The sequence below is a fragment of the Melospiza melodia genome, chromosome 4 (assembly GCF_035770615.1).
Source record: "Melospiza melodia melodia isolate bMelMel2 chromosome 4, bMelMel2.pri, whole genome shotgun sequence".
In the NCBI taxonomy this organism is placed as follows: domain Eukaryota; kingdom Metazoa; phylum Chordata; class Aves; order Passeriformes; family Passerellidae; genus Melospiza; species Melospiza melodia.
In genome coordinates this window covers 12,678,775-12,695,319 of record NC_086197.1, presented here as the reverse complement: position 1 = coordinate 12,695,319, position 16,545 = coordinate 12,678,775, and the positions used below count along the sequence as shown (strand labels likewise).

The following is a 16,545-nucleotide window of genomic DNA, read 5'->3' as shown; positions in this document are numbered from 1 at the left end:
TACTTATATACAGGTCAAATTGAAAACTGATGCTGTATTCCAGCATCAGTTAATTTAATACAGAAAGGGCTTTCATCTTCAGTAAGGATGCAAAATCATTTTCTTCTTCAACGCATGCAATTAACAATTTGAATTTTACAAGGAAGGGAGGAAAAAAAATCCCAAGCCAGGAGAACACTGCAGTGAGAGCCTCCCTTTTTCTGTAATATTCCCTTTTTGTGCTTCACTTTTTTCAACATGGAATGTAACTGGAAATACATACCCATCTGGTAGCCTGAGATTCTTCCATCTCTATGCAACCTACATCTAGATTATAATTATGCAGGAAGAAATTCAAACTTTTATGTTCCATGTTTCAAAAAAGGTATCCAGACTGTAAGGGGACTAAGTCTCCCAAGTGTCCGTTTGCATTGAGGAAGCCTGGCCAGAGTGTGCAATTTCTTGTCAAACTATAAAAACTAAATCAGAAATGTGCAAGCAAAAGATTCTAACAGGTATGCAGGCAAACCCTGTCCTCCTTGCAGAATACTAATGCATCAACACACATTGTAAACTACAGAATAAGAAGGGCAGACTTACTTCAGAGTGGAAGAGGCTTTATTGAAACTGTCACCTTCCATTTTCCTGAGCTCAGTACATGCTGCTTCCCATGTTCTGGCAGAGTGGTCACATAGCTGTACACACCTGAACTTTCAAATCATGGCTGCAGCTACAAGTGTCCATAATCCTGACCAGAACCTCAGTGACCTCTGCTCTATTTTGTTCATAAATTACCTGTAAAGAGGCTCAAAAATGCAAAGATTGGAAGCATGAAATATTACTTTCATAATTTACCCAGATTTTGATACAGCCATGGTTTGGTGTTTCTGACTTTTCATTCACATTTTATGTAACTGTTTTTCTACTTTTTTTGTTTTTCTATTCTGCTTTTTGATTAGATATCTGAAAACAGAGATGATTCAGTTAACCAGCATGAAATCTATTTTCCCATGGCTAAGACAAAACTTGCACTAACCTTTGTATCAATGAAATTCTATTCCATCACCTTAAAGAAAAACTATAGCTCTATTCCCTATGGGATGCTAATAATTGCTTACCAAACTAAAAGCCAACAGGAAGAGGTAAGGGATGAAATTTTGGTTCCATCAGGGATTGTGTTTACACAGGTTGTGTACCTTTTACTCATGCAAAGGTACACACCACACCAGAACTCAATTCTTTATGCCATACATGACTCATGCTCTCACTTCTGGAAGAACTGTTACACATCCTACTAAGGTCTCAAAAATAGAAAAGCAAAGAGCCTGTAGACCATTTTTTAATGCAGTTCATCAAAGCAATAAGTTATTTCCCAGCTGGATAACACCAGCTGGATAACACTTGGCTAGCCTTAGCAGAACCTCTCATTCTTCAGTCATTTAAGCTTACAGGGAAAAACATTTTCTTTGTAGAAATAAGCTTATGATCTCTGTTGGAATGAACTCTGGCCCTGGCCATCCTTCCAAAAAACTACTATTTTATCTTTCTTTTTTTTTTTTTAAGCCAGCAGGAGCTGAGCAGATGGTTTAAAAAATTGCATTTTAATTTCTGTCTATGTGCACACATCTCTACTTACACATTACATGCTCACATATATTGTGGGAGGCTAAAAACATTGATCCACTGCAATTTCAGTTATCCTGAGTCTAGGCTTGGGACTTGGATCTCTGAGCTGCACTTAGGTAACTACAGATAAAAGCAGACCTGCATCTCCCAAGAATTCACAACTCAAAATCAGCGTTGTTTCACACTGGCTGTTATTCCAGTAGAAGCATAAACTCAGGGAATGACTGTGGATCCTTCTGCATGTGAAAAGACAAACAGGATTTTCCAGTTAGAAGGTTTGCTTGAAACTATTTTACCCATCTTGCTACTCAGCAAACCCCAATTATTATATGTCCTTTTAACTGAGTTTTCTCATATAGCATACTATGAAACTGTTGAGCAGTTGTACCATTTTTTCATCCATCTTTTCACTAATTTCCCCACTCATCCTGATTTCAGAGCAGTGTCATTGGTTTCAGGCATTTTAACCAATTTTCAAGACATCATGTTTAAACATCTCATCACTTAATCACTGCTATTGCAATTAAATTAGCATTTAATTGTCATAGCATTAAACTAGTAACTCATATCTTAATATTACCAATTAAATATAATTTTTTAAAATACTAACATCTTTATGTAGCTAGCTGTTTATTTTTGTCAATTTTTCCCTTATATGCTCTATTTTCCAATCCTCACTTCCTTCCTAGCATTTTCAAATAAGAAACCTAAATTAACTCTTAAATTTTATTGATGGATAAAGCTCATTGAAAATCTAATAAAGCTGAAAGGTAAATAATTTTCATTTTTATTTGCCATATCAACAGAGTATTTACAGTACTCTGTTTTTTAGTGTATTTCAAGCACCACTGCAACAGCAAATATTCTCATTAGAAAGGCCATAGCACACACTGGAGCACTGTTTTGTTTGAGTTGGTGTGACAGTGATGCATCTGAACCTTCAGTATTTCCACTGTCTTGTATTATTGAAAAATGTCATAGTTAGATTAGACTTTGTTTTATTTAAAAAATACACTTATCCCTATTTTCTAAGGAGCTGAGGAGCTTAATATTTTTTTGCTGTGTGAACAGCAATTGTGCAATTTCTACTATGACATCTAGAGGCTGCTGCTTATTTTCTGTGGTTTCTTGTATGGGCAAGATTTTTGTGGTTTCTTCTGTGAAGAATCAGGATTGCTAATGAGAAGCCACAGGAATTAGATTTCTCAGGGTGAGAGTTCAGTACAATTCAGCTAAGCAGCACTACATTTAGAGCATCAATAGCAAGAAACATTCCAGAGGGAAAATCAAACTGTGGCCAAGTTGGATGTAAAACTTAACAACACAGACCAAAAATAAAGTGTAAGGATCTCTAAAGTAAAGGTATAAAATTTATATTCCTTTCTGAATACCTCATAAGCAGGTGATCTTAAAAAGAATCCTGAAGGACACAAAATTTCTTAAAGCAGCAGAAAAAAATAACGGCATTGCAAACAGTTGAAGAGATTTTTTATGTATTCACAAAAAATACACAGAACTACAGTGGTGGAGAGTAGGAATGATTCCAAACCAGAACACTGTGGATCCTATTTGGTCAAGTTTCAAGCTGTTATGTTGATTACAGACAGTCCAGGACAGCGTAACAAAATAGAAAGTAACAGGTTGCACAGAATGAAAATTCTCTTTGAAACTTCCCTTTGGAGGGAAATTGCTAAGCCCCACAAGCCCAGGGTAAAATGCTATTCAACATCATAAAGAAGGAAGTAAATGTTGTGATCATATACTTTCCTGATCCTACTAACCTACCTGTGCAGTGAAAGGATGATGGGGAGATAAAATGATGTTAGATGAAGCTTAATAAAGGAAAACTCAAAAGTGACACATACCAAGAACCACCCTCCGCTTCTCCCCAATTTTAAGTATATATTTTGGGGGACCTGAACTAGGTCATAAAACTGAAGAAAAAAATATACTTGATATATTTTGAGATACTGTAGAATTCTATGAAAATACCTCTCAGTGGTAAACAATGGCCAAAACCCCCAATGTTAGAATTCTCTAGAAATACACATGTGTTTGCATTATGAAAAATAGGAATTAACCAGAAAATATCATTATTACACAATCTTCTGACCCCCTCATCTCATAAAGGTTATATAGTCAAAATTTTTAAAGTACAGAAGCCATTAAAAAGGACTGAGAAACCTGTATAACTTCTACTCAGGAAAAACTGGACAAACTTCGGATTCTTCTTTCTATAAAAAGGGAAAATTAAATGGTCATGTCACAGCAGTCTAAAACAACTTTAAACATATGAGGAACAGCTATTAAAAACATTTTCATAAAAAGATTAATAAGAAGCAAGAGAAGCTCAAGGATGCCAGGTTCAAAAAACAAACAAACACAAGGTGAGTCTGCAGAAATACTTTTTGGCTGGTACATTTATTTACCTGGGTTCAAAAAGCAAAGGGTTTTTATCACCATTAATGATTGCAATAACAACCAGCTATATATTATAGCTCTGGAAGTCCTTGAGACAGTTTGCTGGAAAGCAGTATTCCCCCATCTTGGAGAAGATGATGGCTTAGCTGGATATTTATTCTGATAAATTTCTTAGTCCCTCTTTAGGGAAAGGAATGGAAGAAGGGGAACCATACCCAGAATTTCAAACTCATTTGCTTACACCAATTACAGTAATTTCCAAGGTTTAACTACACACTTTGCATTACATCACTATCAGTGAGAGACAGAAAAGAATTACATCTCATTTACATATATAATTAGATAGTTCATGTGTCAATGAACAAAAACAAAAGATCCCAATCAAATTTCTACAATCACATCAAAAAATGCTACTCCTCTTTAATCAGTGTTTTGAATCAGGCAGCAAGATTTTATCAGTGTGATCCCACAGGGCACTACTTCAGCTGAGCAAACAGACCTGTTTAAACAGTCCCCTTTCAGAAATGCTTCCTTCAAGCATCTTTAAAATCTTCCTGCTAATATCTCAAGAACCATGCATTCTTCATTATCTTCACAGAGGTAAGATAACTCATTTGAGTTTACTTCAGCCCTCAGTTTTTCTTAAGCATCTTTCCTCCTTTGCTTGGTGGAGGCATCTTCAACCTGTTTCACCACAAAGTTCATTACCAAACATTACCATTATTGCTAAGACAAAGAATCACCAGTGGACTCCAAACCAACATCATCAGGATGTTTGTACCTCAGATTTATGTACTGTTTGCTGGCAAATTACAGGTTGAGATCTGTTTTCATAAATGGGCTCTATTTTTATTTAAGGTTCACAATATTAGAGGTCTTGGATTTTTAGCTGAGTCTCTCATCTGACTCATTTTTTGTCCTCTTTCAGATATTCTGACTCCCAGGGTTAAGTCTTCCAACCCTTTTTGCAGTCCTTTCAATTCAGCTCTTTGTCTTCTGGATTTAATTTCCTTGTTAGCTCCACCATCCATTTCCCTTATGCAGTTACTTTCCTACATTGCTTCTCCATATTTTCTTTCTCTGTGTTGTGTTTTCTCCTCTTTCAGATCTTCTGACTCCTAGGTTAGTCTTCCAACCCTTTTTGCAGTCCTTTCATTTCAGCTCTTTCTCTTCTGGATTTAATTTCCTTGTTAGCTCCACCATCCATTTCCCTTATGCAGTTACTTTCCTACATTGCTTCTCCATATTTTTTCCCCTGTGCTGTGCTCAGCCATTTTCAGATGCCAATGAGAGGCTCTTTAATTGCTAAGTCAATACTGTCACCATGAAGACAGGAAATACACAGGTTTCATGAAACCTGCACAAGCTGAGATTTTTCTCCTTGACTTTGGTACACACCTGCTTTTTCACCCCTTTTCTGTCACAGCTGGGAATTGTCCCCACTCTCCTTCAGCAGCACATTACCTCAAACCTCCTGCATTATTTCCAAAGCATCAGGGTGTATGTAGGAATACTTTCCCCCTGCTTTTTCACACTAAATCTAACACAGATTCTGTTTCAGTGCCTTGCCTCAGTGCAATAATCACCTCCATGACTACTGAACTATTTTCTCCTTATTCCCACTGACCAACTTGATCACTTCTTCCTTTTTTCTTGCATTTCTGTCTGGCTGAGTTTTTTGCTTTTAGAGAATCCAAAACAAAAAACCCAAAATCAAACCACAAACAAACACAACATTTTCTGCCTAGGTCATGTTCCTTCCCTCCCAGAGAAGTGCATCTCTTGTGGTCTCTGGGAGGCAGCATTCCCCTCTGGCCAAGCTGCATAAAGCAGCACTAAAGTTAAAATTCAGATTTCTTTCCAGAAGTTGATTCCTATAGGCATGAATAATGTAAATATTACAGCTAAGCCTGAGACACAAGATTCAAACAATCTACTACTGAATCTACTAGTCCTATCAGAACAACAATAATGTTTAAAAATGATTACAATGTTTTCCTTTCCTTAGAACAGATCTGTCTGTCCTTTAGTTTGAAAGCAGTGTTTGAACAGGGCAGGGAACAGATAAAAACAATAAAACATGGGATTGCTCAACTGAAAATTTTAATGTGTCTACATACTTCTGTATAATTCTGGTTGATTTATCCAGATCATCACCGGGTGGTTGTATTAAACTGTGCATAAAACTCCTCTGTTGGAATATTTGAATACTCTTCCTCTTTAAGATAAATGTTCCTAGAAATAAAATTTTTTAAAAGCCATTAGTAATTTTTGTTATTATTCAGAAGTAGCCTGAGAAATCTAAAAAAGATATAATGCAGTAACACCCATAAATGTTCATAAATTATTAGAAATGGAATTTAATGTAACTAAAACGTGTTCTGCAAAATTTATGCCACATCTCAATATAGAAAAATTGTTTTTTTGGTTCCTGAAATATCCTTCCAGAAATCTCAAGAGTAAAAAAGCCTGAATTAACACAACCCCAAACTTTTGTTTTCATAATAAGAAGGCATCATGTATTGGAAATTCATTTGTAAAAGGTATATATGAACCTGAGACTGGTTCAGTTGGTCAGAGCATGGTGCTAATAATGCAAAGGTCAAGGGTTCATTCCCCATATGGGACATTCATTTAAGAGCTGGACTTGATCATCATTTTAGGTCCCTTCCAACTCTGACTATTATGTGCTTCTGTATTCATGCCCAAAAAAAAAAAAAAAAAATCCAAAAAACAAAACTGGAAAAATAGAACACTAAATCATTATGTTTGTTTTTCTTGTCCTGCATGTATTATCCTTCTCCTTTCCCATAAGAGCAGACACAAGAACTGCCCTCCAAGACACATTCAGTGGTCAGTTAAAGAATCATCTAGGTCTGTCATACATAATGGAAATGCTGTTAGTGTTGCTAGCTTAACCCTGAGCTATCAGAAACTGGCAGCTCTACTGGCAGTTCATCCTTTTTAGTTTCAGATATATTAAAGAAGCATGTAATGGTTTTTCACCTTATAATATGATTTTCTGCATAGCTAATTTTATTTATTCACTATTTTGCCATCTATATAAACAGTCTGTTGTCAGTGGAATGCTTTTAAGAATTACAGATTCATGTCAATCGGTAACACTCAAAACCTACTCTCTGAAGTTTGATTAAAGAATAGTGGAAAACACACTTCAGGTGAATCGTTGATTTTTTTAAAAGCATGAACTTTTAACGAAAAAAATTACAAACAGAACAAGTGAAAAGAGCTCTTTGAAAGCCGAGCTATTGGGTTAATAATGATGAAGAGCTTTTTTCATTTGAACAGTGCTGGTTTGGTACTTACTTTGCTCTTTGCTCCTGAGAGAGCCCTGCATTGACAGCATCCAGGTCTCGGCGCTGCACCTGGTCCTGGCGCTGCTGGTGCCGCTCCCAGAGCAGCTGGGTCCTGGCAGCCTGCACGCGCTGCCTGTCCCACTCCGCATCCCTTCGGCGCTCCTGCTCTCTGGCTCTCTGCAGCAGGGAGAAAAAGGCTTCATTTTCTCTTTCCAAGATGGAACTCTGTAGATAAAGTCTCATGGGTAAGTTTATCCAAACCTTGCTTGCCTTTATTGAGCACTAGGGGTAGCATTTGAATGGGGAGAAGGGAGCAAGGATTTCTAAACCACGCAGAAGCAAGATACGGCAAAAGACAGAGCTATTCTTTTCTCTCTGTAAAACCCCAGAGCAGCAAAAGATTGTTTTTTAACTATTGTTAGCAAGAGTTGAAATTTCTTGAAGCAAGAAGTGCATAGACATCAGTATGGCTTACAATATGGCCAGCTAAAATAGGGGAGCCACGAACACCACATGAGTAGAAACTTTTTTGTCCTCTGCCTCACTTCTTGTCTGACACCCCACTGAACAGAAACAAAAAAACAGGCCCGCAAAAAACTTACTTTTCTTGGCTGTACTCATTTTCAGCCAGCCTAATGACTTGAATGGGTTCATTTCAGAGAAATAGGAGAGGCAGGGAAATAACAATTCTACCTTCAGCTTTAATAACAGTACTAGGTAAAATATAGTATAGCCTACGGTGTTGTAAGGACTAAAATATAAAATCAAACACTATTCCTTAGCTGTCATAAATGCAGCCTATGCACAAGGGAGGCAAGTCACTTCTATTCCACAATATCTAGGCCTGAACACTCTTGACTTCATAGGAGCCTAGATGTCTTCATTTTAACTGCCTGCTTCTATACACCTCTAGAAGCAGGTTACCATTGAAATTCTATTTTATAGCATGGCCTCATAGTTGTGTGGGATGGTAGAAATGAAACTCCATCACATTCTTACATTCATGAACTTTTAGGCTTCTGAAATATGCACGAGCAAGGTCACTGGGCCTGCTCTATTTGCCTGGCTTGGGCACCCTTAAATATGAGAATACTGCTTTGGCCTGCCCTGCTTTCACCTTCAGCTCCTGGATCTTCATCCCCCATGGAGCAGCCTTGCAGGCATCTTGTGCGCTCTCAGGTCACCATGAAGCCTGGGTCTTGGGCTGGGCAGGACTTTGCTGCTCAGCTGAACCATCATGGACCATGCCCTAAGACCTCCTTGGCTCTGGGCTCCTTAGCAACCTTCCTCCCAGTCCAACTCCAGGGCTCCAGCCTACTCCATGACATCTCCCAGGTGCTTCAGAGGTACTATGTTCAGTTATACTGATTAAAGTTTGGGTAAAATCCAGATTAATGGAAAACACAGCCTCATATTGGCATGTCCAGGGCAAACAACGGCATTTTTATTTTACAAATATTGTCTATAGTATTATTACAACCAAAAAAACCAAAAATACATGAAAATGCATGTGAGCTGAAATACCTGTTTCTCCAGAACTTGCTCCTTTTGGAACTCACGAATTGCCATCAGCTGCTCCTGTGTCATCCCCTTCCATCGATCCACCAGCACACCCCCAGGACCGATTGCTTGGTCTGGGTTTTCAGAAAGGAAATCTCCTCGAAGCAGGCAGGTTATTTCATACATATCATCTTTCATTTTTTGAGCCTTTTCCAATTCATTTTTGTGATCTAGTTCAGCAACCTAAATTCAATGGAAAGAGAGAAGTGATGTTTTTTCCAAGAAAAATATGAACTAAGGGGTGAAAAAATGTTAACACATCATAAGAGATGATTTCCAACCTGCATACAGTTGTCAAAAGCATCACCTACAAAAAGTGATCATTGTCTTATTGGCCAAGATCAAAACCCTAATATCAAACAGTTCTTTAATGCTGTCATATCACATATAGCAAGTAAACTGGGGAAAAATAACTTTGTTTTATAAGAAAACACAGCATTAAATAAAAAATAATTCCACATTTATCCTCAAGTAAATGACGAGTATATATTTGGCAGACAAACACAATATGGGAGAAATTTCAATAAACATTTACAATCTCAAATCACTAGACTTGATTTATATATTACACACTGAATCTAGGTGAAAAGCATGGGTAAGCCCTCAAAACAAAGACAGGAGATGTCCAATTAAGGTCTGAGGATGCAGCCCTGATTCTCTTTGCTGATACAAAATGTAAACCTGAATCATATTACATGAATGTATCTGAAATACTGGAGATCACAGTGTGCATTTTCTATGGAAATCACTGTTTCTAATGTTCATGACAAAGCACAGTCTCCTACTCAAAGGAAATTTTCCCTTTACAATACTCCAGAAATAAAATACAATGATCTTAACTGCACATAATTACCTTTCAAACAAGAATGAGACTAAATAAACTAATTTGAAGAAGAATGATAATGCTATGCATCTTTCATTTCTAATAGTGTCTCATTCTTCTGGAACAATGCCTGGCTCCAGCATCCAGTGGACAGAGAGAAACCTTCTGCTTGCTAGAGCACACAGAGCACAGGGGATGGAACAGCCTTGGAAGTCAGGTGACAAGAAACCCCCATTGAAAACATGACTTCTTATTCTGATTTTGTGCATCCTATTTTCCTTCTCTGTCACCACATTTTCTAAAAAAATAACAAACCAACTAAGTATTAATTTACCTGGATTTTATTGAAATTTTTAGTAGCTGCACAAACAGCACGCCTGCTTTCCTCTTCTTTTCTTTGTTCTTCCATAATCTTTCGGTCAAGTTCAATCCTAAACTTGTCATAAAGATCATCTAAATTAGATTCAAATAAAACACAGTCAATATTCATGGATTTGATGTGCCATATGAGTTAACCAGGGGAAGAGATAGGGGGGAGTTACAGATACAGTAAGCTGAAAAACTATTTCCAACTATTTTCCAAATCCTACCATCAAAGCTGTCCATCTTGGGATTTCAGGTGATTAACTAATCAGTTTAATATGTAATATGCATTGTATTAATATATAGTATGTACAGTTTAATATGTATTTATGTTGTCTAAACACTTAGTGTTAAAATGAAAGAAGTATGTTAAGTATTACAGAAAATAATGTTTCATGACAAGCTGGGAAAGAAAAATCTGTATTATTTTTTGTGCTCTAGGACAGTAGGGATTGGACAGTTTGGCCTGATGAAGCAAGCATACCAACTGGAGGCACAAACTAGAAATGAAACCTGGGTGACATTAAAATCACATGTTATGAAACAGAGACTTCCTAAGAGAAACAGTGGATACACTAAAGCCTATAAAGTAAAAACTGGTCTAGTATTTCAAAGTTAAATATACAATACCATATTTTCATCAGATACACCACAACTTCAGAAAAAGAAGATTAAAACTACATTATCTTTTTTGTTACCTGCCAATTTTTGGTCAGCTAATGCATTTTTTAAGTCTTTCTGTTGCTGAAGAGACCACTCCCTTATTTGCTCCTTTTGAAACTTCATCCTCTGATCATGGTTTAAGTCTTCACCCACAAACTTCTGCATGCCAGAGACAGTACAGCGAGGATCATCATCTGAGACCCGAGCAGGTCTGTCTTTCTTTAGGGCTTGTGGATCATTCAGGTCAAATTCACGTCTTGTTTCTGGCCCCTGAAAATTCTTATGGAATTCAGTTAGAGCCCTATTGATGTCTCTGATTTCATTTTTCTGGCGTTCTTCTAGCAGACACATGAGCTTGTCATTTTTCTTCATGTGATGAGCTAGACAAAAATGAACACAATGAAACCACAAGTCTTAGGGGTCCATGAGTCATTGGACTGCACACATAAGGTGAAAATAAAATTTTTAAGATGAATACACAGAATATAAGTTTTCAAACTGTTATGCATTAGGAGAGTATTTGATCCATAAGTACCAGCCCAGCAAACACTCTAATGTTAGTAATATTTACTTTTGAAATATTTTCAGCTTTTTAGGTATAAATTATTTTATTAATGTAAAAATGAAATATGTGCATGTGAAACAAATACAATAATAAGTACCAGAATTATGAGGTTTCATTTGGTGAAAACCTGCTACATAAGAAATGTACAGTAAACCAGTTGATCCCACTTACTCTTAGTTTACAGCTAAAGCTGAAATACATTGTTGCTTGCCAGGAAGCAAACCAAAATTGTCCTGCAACTGCAAGGAATACAGGTAGCTCTTCCATAGTTCCAATGATTTTTCTAACCATAGCACTAAAATCATTGGCTGGTATCAAATTTTGAACAGCTTAAGAGCTCCTGCCCATTTAATTGGGACTACATAAATTCCAGCATTTTTAAGAAAAACATACAACAAAACTCCCACCCAACTAGCCATTTTAGTTATTTAAAATAATTTGCTAGAAAATATAATTTCCTCTTTTGCCAGAAACTACTGCTGGTAGTTTCCCAAGAGTCAGACCCTGACAGGTGTATTTTCCAGCCAGGAAAATCACAAGCAGCTGTAGTAGAACACAGCATGGAAGTGGCACCTCCTTTTTAGCTCCTCTTGAGGCACACAGAGAGCTCAGGCTGTGGGACCCTTTCATCTGATAGCCCAGGAAAGCATCCCAGGCAGGGAAGACCACAGGGCACAGCATGAAATATTTGTGTGGCTGCAAGTTCTGATTCACCAATGGCTCCTCTTATCACCTTACTGTACATGACTCATGCTTCCAGCAAGAACAGCCCAGAGAGGATTCCACAGAATCCATATATTCTACGGAAGAATGGCTAGACAAAAGATGAGCTCACTCTTCATAAAAGCAACTAAAACAGGTTAGCCACTACTATACTGAAAAGGTATACTTACCACTTACAATGGTAAGTAATTATTTTTTTTTAATCCTGTTGCATACTCAGTTTTTTAAATGATGCCATTCATCAATACCTTTTAAAAGAAAACATTGAAAATTCTGGCCTATCAGGCAATGTATCCCAGTTTAATAATATCAATAGAAATCTTAAGATAACAAGGAGAATACATAGTGTGCCAATGTAGATGTATGAACATAAATAGAACATAAATTGGATGACTGAATTTAGAGAATATATGAAGGGATAAAAGAAAGCAAGAAATGGATTAAAACATTTCGCTTTTCACAGAAATATCACAGTGTCTAGGAATTTACCAAATCTTTCATGCTCTGCTTTTTCAGCTGCTTCTTGAATTTTCCTCTCCTTGACCTGTGCATCCAATGCATCTTTATCAATCTGTTAAAATAAAATAAAAAAAAGCAGCTCTTTAGGAGAACAATTAAAACATTGTCAATCTACATTGACTCAATATTTTCAGCTGCATTACATAGAATATGTTTCCCCCATTACAGCTGGCAATTTTATTTTATTGTTCTGCTTTCATTTATAAAGCAGGTAAGTATTTTAACAGTAAAGATGACAGAAAGTTGTAATAGTTCATATTTGAAAAAAATACAAAGGGTTCACTATAAGAAAGGAATGGAAATGTTTCCTGTCTTATCAGAGAGAATCACATGGTTGCCAAAATGCAGTACAGGATACAGGATCTGTGATGAGCTGCCAGATATGGAACAGAACATCCACATCCATGGCAAGTGGGAGCTGAACAAAGGATAATACAGGTCACATCATCAAATGGGAGCAGACACCTCCATTTTGGGCAAAAGAATGTGGCCCCACATTTGTTAGCAGATTGTGGCAAATTAATGGGCAGAAACATGGATTTTACTTCTTTTCTTTTTTTTTTTTTTTTACGGACAAGTCACTTAATGTCCTAAAAGTTTTGTCAAAAATACAATGACAGATCTTCAAGAATCTGGTAAACAATTGTAACAGACTTTGTCTAAAACCTATTCAGATGAAAAGAGAAACAGATCACGGCTGAAAATACTCACGGTTAATGCTGTAAAGAACAATTGACAACAGCCATCAGCAAAGAGCTAAGTTTGTAAGCAAGGCTGAAACCATCAAGAACTCTATCCTCCAAAAACAATGCTGTTGTGGACACTAAATATCAACTCTTCCAGAGGTCTCATTGGGAAAGCCAAGCTGACAGTATAACTACAGGAAATACTGCTAAGAGAAATTCAATACAAGTTCTTAGAGTGGCAATAATAGAGGCAGGTCAGTGTATCCACTTGTGTTACACTGTTGGCTCTGACCTCTCCAAAACACTTTCACTTGACACAAAAACATCCCTAAAACTGACATTTCCAGTCACATAAAACTATAGGTTTCACTTTTAAGCATTTAAATAAGAAATCTGTGAACAGTTTGAGGCAGCTAATTTCTAAACTCATTCTATTTATACATAAAGTTTACATGTAAATTGAAAGTAATTTTTCATTTGGATTACTCATCTGAACTCTTTAGAAAAATCAGTGATTTACTGAAGATAGATTCTTCAAGCTGTAAGTGAAGAGGGCATTATCTTATTTTTACATTACTCAGATAACAAAACAGATACAGAAGTAAAAGGAATAATAAAGCTAGTAATAATCAAGGAAAAAATACAAAATCTGAGTTCCCATTCTGCTCTCCAGTATATTACCTCCATGTTCTTAAAATATTCAAACCCTGCTTTAGGATTTCTGGTTTCTAAGTCAAATATTGTCTTGATTTTTAAATTTTCTCAGTGACTGCCACTCAGGTTAAGTGGTCAGAGAACTGAAGCAAAGAATCTTAAAACCACACAGAAATACTGATATAGAATAGCTCTGTATGGATTTCCTGGCTCTTTATGGTTTAGACCTGGCCTTAATTCAAACCATAAGAACAGTCCCTTCAGTCAGCATCATTGTTCAGGTACATTGAATGATGTTAAATCAAAATAAGCTGCTAATCAAAATTCTTCAGATGAACTCTTCTTCATTTTAGATGTTTGTCTAATGTAAACAGATCGATCAAAACCTGCCCGAGTCAGTTCTACAAAATAAGGCAATTTTACAAAAGTATTTGGGTAAGACCTTTGGATGGTGTACTCCAGTACAGCTCAATAAAATGCACCAGGATATGTTAGTTGTCAGCTATTTCACTAACTGAGAATTTATGGTTTGCAGTTCATTTTTAAGGCTTTAGAAAAGCCACTTTATAGAGAAAGTATGTCTTTCTGATTAAGAAATTTCAAGTATCTTAACCCATATCACAACTGCTAAAAAATGTTATTAGCTCTTCCACTGAAGTATATTGTTGGTGAGTGTGGGGATGCTGTACCAGCTGGATACACCTGTCGTGACCAGTGAGAACTGCTAATTGCTCTGCAGATACAATGACTCTTGCATTAGAGTGAAAAGAATAAATTCAAGGCCTTGTCAGAAATAAGGTGAAGATATTTTTCCACTGACTTGAGACATGTTTCTGTACCTAAGAGAAGAGGATCCAATTGACATCTGTTGCAATTTTACCAGTTCAGTGAAGTCACCTCACAGCACTCTTCCCTCCACGTATGCTCACAACATCTTAATGTGGGCCTTTGGACATATCACAGGGAGATTTAAAATACCATTGCATCCAAAGTCAAATAAGTATAGAGCACATTATTTCCTGACGTTCAGGATGCAAACTGCAGAGTGAACTCTGGAGAAAATCCACTAGCCTGAAGCATTCACATTTACACATCCACACCAAGAAAAATGAGACACAATAATTAATTACATATATATAAACAAGGACGGATCTGTCCTATTCATCTGATGCAAAATGTGGGCTAATTGCAGGACACTTACAGCACTAAATCTCCCACAGCATCAATTCTAGCAAGGTCCAGGCAGAAAAAGACAGGTAAAAAACAATTACTTGCTTCATCCACATTTCATGAACTGACTCTGGAAGCTCTTGGCTTCCATTAAAGTATTACTACACAGAGATACAACACAGGGCTTGATCCCTCTGCGCTGTCAGGGGACAATGAAACCTTGCCCTTGAATCCAGAGCAGTGGGGCACAGGTACACATGAGAAACAATGGCCATAAAGGAAAACACAAGAAGTTTTACCTCAACAGGAGGAAGAATCTCTTTCTATCGAGGGCGGCAGAGCACTGAACAGCTGCCCAGGGAGGTCACGGATCTTTTCCCCTGAAGATATCCCAAACCCATCTGGGCACGTTCCTGTGTCACCCGCTCTGGGTGACCCTACCGTGCACGGGGGTTGGAGTGGATGATTTTCAGAGGTCCCTTCCAACCCTAAATATTCTATGATTTCTTTCACCGGTAACTTTAAAAGCGACTCTGAAAGTTGGATCTGGGCCCTCTCTTCCTGCTTGCTCCCCCTCACATACACACACCTGAGGAGGGGTCACTGGGTGCCGCTTTGACCGACTCAGCCGCCCCTTCCCTCCCTGAACCCTCCCCGCCTTCCGCCGTTCTCTTCAGAACCCCTGGGAACACCGGGGGGATACGGCGCCTTCCCTCCCGTGCTGCCGCCCTCACCCCTATGGTGCGGATCCGTGCGTTGAAGATACGGCCCCGCCGCAGCAGCTCCCGCCGCCGCCGGCGCTCCAGGGCGGCGGCCTCCTCCAGCTCCCGCTGCGGCCCCAGCCCGCTCATGGCGCCGGAGGGAACACCGGGGCTGGACTGAGAGCGGTGGCCGGGAACAGCGGTGGCGGCCAGCCGGGACACAAGGCGGCCGGTCGCGATGGGAACAGCGGCACGGCGGCGCTGGCTAGGCGGGACACAAGGAGGCCCGTCGCAATGGGAACGGGAGCGACGCTAGCCAGCCGGGACACAAGGCGGCCGGTCGCGATGGGAACAGCGGCACGGCGGCGCTGGCGAGGCGGGACACAAGGAGGCCCGTCGCAATGGGAACGGGAGCGGCGCTAGCCAGCCGGGACACAAGGCGGCCCGTCGCGATGGCACCGGCCAGCCGGGACACAAGGCGGCCTGTAGCGATGGCACCGGCCAGCCGGGACACAAGGCGGCCGGTGGCGATGGGAACGGGAGCGGTAGCACCGGCCAGCCGGGACACAAGGCGGCCTGTGGCGATGGGAACGGGAGCGGTGGCACCGGCCAGCCGGGACACAAGGCGGCCGGTGGCGATGGGAACGGGAGCGGTGGCACCGGCCAGCCGGGACACAAGGCGGCCGGTGGCGATGGGAACGGGAGCGGCGACTCCCGAGCGCACCGCGGGGCGGAGCCGCCGCACGAGGCGCGCAGGCTGTGAGGGCGGGGCGGG

General features: G+C 39.1%; 2 protein-coding genes across 2 annotated transcripts; one reads left to right on the top strand and one right to left on the bottom strand.

Moving 5' to 3' along the window:
- Positions 1–3,996: 3,996 nt before the first annotated feature.
- Positions 3,997–15,920, bottom strand: RIBC2 (RIB43A domain with coiled-coils 2). The gene is made up of 7 exons (XM_063155823.1): positions 15,804–15,920; positions 12,530–12,611; positions 10,788–11,132; positions 10,061–10,179; positions 8,868–9,086; positions 7,354–7,520; positions 3,997–6,261 (listed from the first exon to the last, which is right to left on the bottom strand). Exons 1-7 carry the CDS (start codon positions 15,918–15,920, stop codon positions 6,180–6,182), a joined length of 1,131 nt encoding a protein of 376 aa, XP_063011893.1. The 3' UTR covers positions 3,997–6,179.
- Positions 15,921–16,008: 88 nt separating this feature from the next.
- Positions 16,009–16,533, top strand: LOC134417917 (uncharacterized). The gene is made up of 2 exons (XM_063155787.1): positions 16,009–16,020; positions 16,126–16,533. Exons 1-2 carry the CDS (start codon positions 16,009–16,011, stop codon positions 16,531–16,533), a joined length of 420 nt encoding a protein of 139 aa, XP_063011857.1.
- Positions 16,534–16,545: the final 12 nt, after the last annotated feature.